Source organism: Salvia miltiorrhiza, chromosome 1 (assembly GCF_028751815.1).
Source record: "Salvia miltiorrhiza cultivar Shanhuang (shh) chromosome 1, IMPLAD_Smil_shh, whole genome shotgun sequence".
NCBI classification, from domain to species: Eukaryota; Viridiplantae; Streptophyta; class Magnoliopsida; order Lamiales; family Lamiaceae; genus Salvia; species Salvia miltiorrhiza.
In genome coordinates this window covers 16,980,035-16,986,919 of record NC_080387.1, presented here as the reverse complement: position 1 = coordinate 16,986,919, position 6,885 = coordinate 16,980,035, and the positions used below count along the sequence as shown (strand labels likewise).

The 6,885-nt window shown below is 36.0% G+C and overlaps 2 protein-coding genes across 7 annotated transcripts; one reads left to right on the top strand and one right to left on the bottom strand.

Moving 5' to 3' along the window:
- Positions 1–535: 535 nt before the first annotated feature.
- Positions 536–3,637, top strand: LOC131006782 (metal tolerance protein B). 5 transcript variants are annotated; one of them, XM_057933918.1, is made up of 3 exons: positions 536–954; positions 2,004–2,141; positions 2,430–3,637. In XM_057933918.1, the coding sequence occupies exon 3, from the start codon at positions 2,430–2,432 to the stop codon at positions 3,546–3,548; it is 1,119 nt and encodes a 372-aa protein (XP_057789901.1). In that variant the 5' UTR covers positions 536–954; positions 2,004–2,141; the 3' UTR covers positions 3,549–3,637. The 5 variants fall into 5 exon arrangements, with proteins under 5 accessions (XP_057789901.1, XP_057789898.1, XP_057789902.1 ...); XM_057933915.1 differs by having other exon boundaries at positions 704–917; XM_057933917.1 differs by lacking the exon at positions 536–954 and adding an exon at positions 1,018–1,037.
- A 405-nt stretch (positions 3,638–4,042) lies between these two features.
- On the bottom strand, positions 4,043–6,169 carry LOC131006783 (ras-related protein Rab11C). Of its 2 annotated transcripts, none has more exons than XM_057933920.1 (3): positions 5,784–6,169; positions 5,354–5,585; positions 4,043–4,683 (listed from the first exon to the last, which is right to left on the bottom strand). In XM_057933920.1, the coding sequence occupies exons 2-3, from the start codon at positions 5,516–5,518 to the stop codon at positions 4,195–4,197; spliced, it is 654 nt and encodes a 217-aa protein (XP_057789903.1). In that variant the 5' UTR covers positions 5,519–5,585; positions 5,784–6,169; the 3' UTR covers positions 4,043–4,194. The 2 variants fall into 2 exon arrangements, with proteins under 2 accessions (XP_057789903.1, XP_057789904.1); XM_057933921.1 differs by having other exon boundaries at positions 5,661–5,786.
- Positions 6,170–6,885: the final 716 nt, after the last annotated feature.

The following is a 6,885-nucleotide window of genomic DNA, read 5'->3' as shown; positions in this document are numbered from 1 at the left end:
ACAAGTTAGTTATGATGTTAGAAGCTCCAAATCATACAATCTCACAAGTCAACTTTGATTTTTAAAGCTCCAGATAGTAATGTTAAAAAAACTTGACGCATAAAAGTTCATTTTTTGTATTTTAAGGTCTAGACGAGATGATACTCAAATGTCTGATGTTCAAACGTTAGTTGTCGTCTTCCGAAATTTAGATTATGATATGATCCTACGAGGTTCAAACGAGATGATGCTCAGATGAAATAAAAATTTTAATATCGATACATTTTTCAAAATATTATTAAATAAAAATCTAAATAAAAAGAATATTTATTATTCTAACAAAAGGTTAACATTTAATTGAGAAATATGATTCAAATTAATATAATTTCAACTATATTACCTTAAATTAAATAAACTTAAAAATAATTTATATAATAAGTTAAAATAATTTCCCGTCGAATTTCGACGGGTTGCGCACTAGTTCTAGGGAAGAGCGCATGCAAGAATTTGTCAAAAGTAAATACCGTTTTTAGTCGTCCAAGACTGAAAGATAAATAAACATGTAAGAATTTGTCAAAATTAAATATACTGTTTTTAGTCGTCTGAGACTGAAAGATAAATAAACATTGTTCTTCCAGTTTTATTTTATTTTTTTAATTTTTTTTAAAAACCCTTTGTATGTCCTAAATAAATTGTATTGCCTGATAAATAAATAAATTAAATTTTTACTGTGCAACAGAAGCAAGTAAAACTAAATTCAACGGCTATCAACATACGAGCAAATCTCAAATTCATTTTAATTTGCCAACTGATGTTCTGAAGATCTGATCGAATTTTGGGAAAGTATAAATAAATGCATATATTCTGCTTTCATTCAAGTTTCTTCGATTCAGCAGTCGCCGCCCTTTGTCTCGTCCTTTATAATGGGAGGCGATAAAGTAATGGCATCAACTTTTGTCGCATATTATTGTTCGTGTGAGCAATGTTTCTTGATTCCCTTAATTGACTGTATATACCTTGTTTTTTGTTTTTTGTTTTTAATCTTCTTTCAATGAATGGTCGATCTCAATTGACTTCTGTCTGAACTTTTTTATCATTCATAATATTTAGCCGTTTTTCTATTTTCCAAAGATTTATGATTTTGTTCCTTTTTTTCTGTTTCTGATTGCTGATTTTTTTGCAATTTTATCTTGTTGAAGATTGGCGTTGTATACAACCCCTGATTCTCTGTAGAACCTAAAAGACCTGATTTTGCTTACTCTTTTTTGGTTAATCATTAATTTTTTTTCTTGCTTATTATGTATGTCTGACTATGTTGGCAATGTTCTTAATCAGTAGTGTGATAATAAATTGGCTGAATCGGTTTTGTGATAAACTGGAACACTTGCACTTCTTTTGAATTAGTTAATTCTTAACTTATTTTGGATAATCTTAAAAGGTTTCCCTTGTTTAAAGTATGTTTGATTTTTTTGATACTAACATTCTCGATCGCCTCAAATCAGTTGTGTGATAACCTCTTGAATCCGTTGTGTGATGGTGACCTTTGTTTCCTCAAACATCGCAGTACCTGATTAATAAATTGTCTGGAACTGTAGAACTTGCACTTCTTTGAATTAGTTATTTGCTTACTTTTTTTGGCTAATGTTTAAAGGTTTTCCTTGTTTACATATCTTTGATTGTATTGATAACATTCTTGATAGTCTTGAATGAGTTGTGTGAAAATGAACTGTCTGAATCAGTTGTGTGATGGTGACCTTTCTTTCCTCAAACATTGCTGTACCTGTCTGAATCAGTTTTGTGATTAGAAGTCGTTTCCTGATAAAATGGGGCACATCTTTGAAATTGTTACTTCATGTTAAAACTGTCTCCTGATAATCAGGAGCAGTTGTCTCAATTAGTTTTGTATGATGAATAGCTTTCCTCTTACATTGAGCACTTGTGTGGTTGATTTATGTGATACTGGATCTGGTTCCTTATAATCTGTTGTACATTTCTTAACTTATGCATTGTATCGATTTGATTAGGTTGCTCGGTTCAACTTTTTCTTGGTTTCTGAAGCTTCGAATTTGGCTGCAATTGAAGAATTGTGAGATTTGATTGAGTACTGGGGCATTGCAGCCATTCCTTTCTCAAGGTTTGAAGGGTCGAGGAAGGAGGCTGAGGTAAGAAGTTTGCATTTGATAACAAAGCACTGCTGAAGCTATGCCATATATTTTAAAAGAATCGAGTGTATTAGCTTATGTAGAATGCTTAGCAAATATGGTAAATGACTCGTGAATGAAAATTTAAGATATGTGTGTCCTTTTTGTTTTAATTTGCATTTTTTCATTATTTTCCCAGGTGATAAATTTTGTAGTATGGAATTACACGAGGGATAGACTTAGTTTATTGGTCCTTTTATTGAAAAGTTTGTTGGTTGACATGTTTCTTGGATGAATTCTCATTTGCAGATGGGACAGGAGATAGCCATTGGACCAGAACTTACTAATCTCCCTCAAGACCACAAGTTCTCGTGCAGCAACACTTGTCCATTCTCAGAGCACGACTACAGTCAGTCGGATTCAGCACAACGATCAAAGACAGCTATCAAACTTGGTGGGCTTATACTCTGTTACCTTATAGTCATGGTAATCGAGATTGTTGGAGGTCTGAAAGCCAACAGCTTAGCTATTCTTACTGATGCAGCTCACTTGCTGTCTGATATTGCTGGATTCTCCATTTCTCTCTTCACTGTTTGGGTTTCTGGTTGGATGGCAACACCAGAACATTCTTTTGGATACCACCGTGTAGAAGTTATTGGAGCACTAATATCGGTGCAGCTGATATGGGTCATGTCTGTATCTTTGATCTATGAAGCGATCAAAAGGCTTATTACAAAGCAAACAGAAGTGAATGGCCGACTCATGTTTGGAATTGCTGCCTTCAGCTTGGTGGTTAATATCATCTTGGTTCTATGGCTTGGCCACGACCATTCTCACCACGGTCACTCTCACCACGCCCATTCTCACCACCACAGCCATTCTCACCATAACTGCAAGGACGATGGCCATAACCATGAAGAAGAAGAATCAAGAACAGGAGATGAAGAAAGTACGAATCTCGTCTCAAGTCCTCATGGGAGCAGTCACATGTTAAACATCAACATTCGAGGGGCATACTTGCATATAATATGTGACTGCATACAATCCATTGCTGCAATGGTTGCTGGTGTTTTTATATGGATAAAACCAAAATGGCTAGTGGCCGATCTGATTTGCACTCTTTTGTTCACCACTTTTGCTCTAAGCACCACTTTCACCATTTTGAGGGATATATTCCATGTGCTGATGGAGAGGGCGCCATCGGACATCGATTCTGCTCGTCTTGAAAATGGTCTTAAACTAATCACAGGAGTTCGCGATGTTCACGATCTTCATATCTGGGCCATCACGTCAGGTAAGCACGTCTTATCTTGTCACGTTGTGGTTGGAGCTGAAGTCAGACCTCAACAAATACTGCATGAGATTAGGGAATACTGTGAACAAACCTACAAAATTTCTCATGTAACTATACAAGTTGAACAAGTGTGATATAGTCATTGCGCTCTTCAACTGTATTCCTTCTCTGCAATGCATTATTGCATGATAAAAGAAAACATTGATTGAAAGTTGAAAATGAACTCAGATGAAGCAACTGCACATTTCATCTTAATTTGCAATAGATAATTGTCAGTATAGTTATGGTGAGGCACTAAAGTTCTCTGCCATCTATTGATCATTATAAATTGATGACACAGCTCTCAACATTCAACAAGATGAAGTCCTTAGCATTTGTCAGTTGTCATGCAATCAACCATGTTACATATACAATATGCATTCCCTTATTTTGATGTAAAATCATGGCTTTGAACTTTGAACACATTCCCTTTAAACATTTAATTACCAGTTTCAAAATAATAAGATGAACAGGCTTTTTCAGAAAGAGACTGAAATTTGATATCAAGTGTAGAAATATAAAAGGTATTAATAAAGTCATTTCAAGGCACAAAAAAATTAGCAGTAGCTCATCATTCCGACATAACAAATTTACGCCAAAAAGCTAAGACATTTTCAGGCTGTCATAGCAACTTTTCACTGTCATATTTCAGTAATATTCTACAAGACCTCAGGAAAAAGAAACAATTTTTTAAAGAGTAAACAGAGCAAAAGTTTTATATCGACATCATCCCTCAAAGTTTCAAGTAGAACAGCAGCCTCCTCTCTTGACATTCCCCGATGAATCGCCAACGTTGATGGTCGTGCCCTGACCCGGAACGGCTGTCGAAGCAGCAGCTTCCTGTGCTGCCAATGCCTTCTTGCTAATAATGTGGTATATTTCTGACAAAATAGTCTGGAATGCCTTCTCAATGTTATGCGCCTCTAGTGCTGAGGTCTCAAGGAATGAGAGCCCTTCCTTCTCAGCCAAAGTTTGGCCGTCCTGCTCTGCAACAGCTCGGAGATGGTTGAGATCAGATTTGTTCCCTGTCATCATGATGACAATGTTAGAATCTGCGTGATCTCTCAACTCGCGAAGCCATCTTTGGACGTTGTCGAAGGTTTGCCTCTTGGTTATGTCGTAGACAAGGAGCGCGCCAACAGCTCCTCTGTAGTAAGCACTTGTAATCGCTCGATACCTTTCCTGTCCTGCAGTGTCCCATATCTGGGCCTTCACCGTCTTCCCTTCTATCTATATCATACAATACAGACGCATCAGATCTGTCTCAAAACATAGATGTCAACAAGGAATAATACTTTCTTGCAATCTTAGCAACAACGAGATCCAAATACTCCGAGTGTAAAACAGACGAGGATGACCACTCTCAAGAAGCATTCATGTAAAAGACTTCACCACAATCAGCAAGTCTCAAGAAACTTTACATCATGAAAAAGAAACGTTTAAATAACTGAATCATGGGTAATGCCTAACTGATCTTGAGACGAACTATGGTAATTTGTCAAAGGAGTAAGGCTTTTCCTAAATCATAAAAAATGCCTAAATCCTTGATAATCACATGAGTAAACATGTTGAAGCAATACTTCAACATTAAAATTATCACACAACATTCAAAACTTACAAGCAAGCTCAAATCCATTTCTCTAAGCTTCAACAAGCTAGCAATCATGGTTTCCACCCAGCAATATGCCAAAGAAGTTAAAAAAAGAAAAAGAAAAAAAAAACAAATATAATCTTCATCGCACAAAAAATCAAATCACAACAATGAAAGTAGACAAAAAGCATAGCACAGTTAGGGCTCCCTCAGTCAGTTGGGCGTCTCACACATCGCAACAAAACTCCATAGAAACATAGCATCGTATTACGTATAAATTAATACTGAAACACACAATTGATGGTTAACCTGAAGAGTTCTGGTGGCAAATTCAACTCCGATGGTCGATTTTGACTCCAAACAGAACTCATTTCTGGTGAAACGGGAAAGAATGTTGGATTTCCCCACTCCTGAGTCGCCGATCAACACGATCTTGAAAAGGTAATCGTACTCGTGATCCACTCTACTCGCCATCACCTCTTCTTACTCGCCTCTGTTATTTCTGTCTTCGATTATTCTCTGTGTCTACTCCCTCACATGCCTAGACGCCAAAAAAAAAATCAGCAAAAACAGAGTGAATTAAAAGAACCCTATTTTGAGAGCAATCAGATCTAACCATTTCGATCCCAAGATTACCCAAAAACCCACACAAGAAATCATCTAAAACGGGAATAAAATCGGATAAATAGAAAATATTGTATACGAATCGAGAAGATTAAATCGGTTCTTGATGACTTACCGCGAAGGAGAGATCTCGAGCGAAAATGGGAACGCGGAGATTAAAACCGAAAAAAGAAATAAGAAACGGAGAAAACGAAGGGGAGAAAAAGTATGTGCAAAAGAATGTGTTATTGAGAAGGGGAGTTTGTATATGAATGAGGTTTACCAAATTAAATTTGTCTTTGCAAATTTTTATATGCTGATACAAAAAACAATTTGAGGGTGATGAATGATGATGTGGAGATTCTCACTATTTAATTATTAAATACTATTGATTGATTGGGGCAATCAATGGGCGTTATTCTTGGTCGAGGGAGTTGACAAAAAATAGTGTATAGGAATGAGTTGGAAGAGAGAGAGATTTGCCACTGCCAGGGTGGAATTTATTGGAATGTTGTTAGTGACATCCCATATTTTCATTTCAAAGGGGTTTTATTTAGAGAAGTATACGAATCCAGCCGAATATTTTGACGCTCGGGTTTGGTTCGTGAAAATTTAGTTCGGTTTGAATTCGATTCGAGTTCGAATTCGAGCTTTAAAATAAGTTCGAATTCGACTTACCTAAATAATACTCCCTCCGTCCGCTAAAATTATGTAAAATTGCTTGGGCACGAGATTTAATAAAATTGGTGATAATTTTGATGTAGTGGAAAAAGGGTCCCACCACTTTATGAGATGTGTGGTTGAGATTGAATTTTGAATGGTTTTTTTGTAAATAAAGAGTGTTAGTAAGGATAAAATATTTAAGAGGATGGTGGGACCATTGCCATAAAAGGAAAGTGACATAATTTTGGTGGACGCCAAATATAGTAATTTTTACATAATCTTGGCGGACGGAGGGAGTACTAAGTTCGAGTTTTGTTTGAATTTGGCTCGTTAATTATTCGTTTATCTCGAGCTCGAGCTCGGCTTGAATTTCGAGCTCGATTTCAAATTCGAGCTCAATTTCAAATTCAGGCTCGAATTGAGCTCGGTTCGAATTATTTATATATTAAAGTTTCATTAAAATAAAAAAGGGTTAATTGCATGAAAATACATGAACTTTAGTCACTTTTTCATTCTACACATGACTTTTGAAACTTACATTTTTAATCATGAACTTTGCATTTGTTCCAAATTTT

Excerpts from the sequence above, each read along its gene's own strand:
- LOC131006782 (XM_057933919.1), top strand. The coding sequence starts at position 2,412 with ATGAATTCTCATTTGCAGATGGGACAGGAGATAGCCATTGGACCAGAA.
- LOC131006783 (XM_057933920.1), bottom strand. The coding sequence starts at position 5,518 with ATGGCGAGTAGAGTGGATCACGAGTACGATTACCTTTTCAAGATCGTG. Across the intron at positions 4,684-5,353 it reads TTGCCACCAGAACTCTTCAG|ATAGAAGGGAAGACGGTGAA; the intron begins GTTAACCATCAA and ends TGTATGATATAG.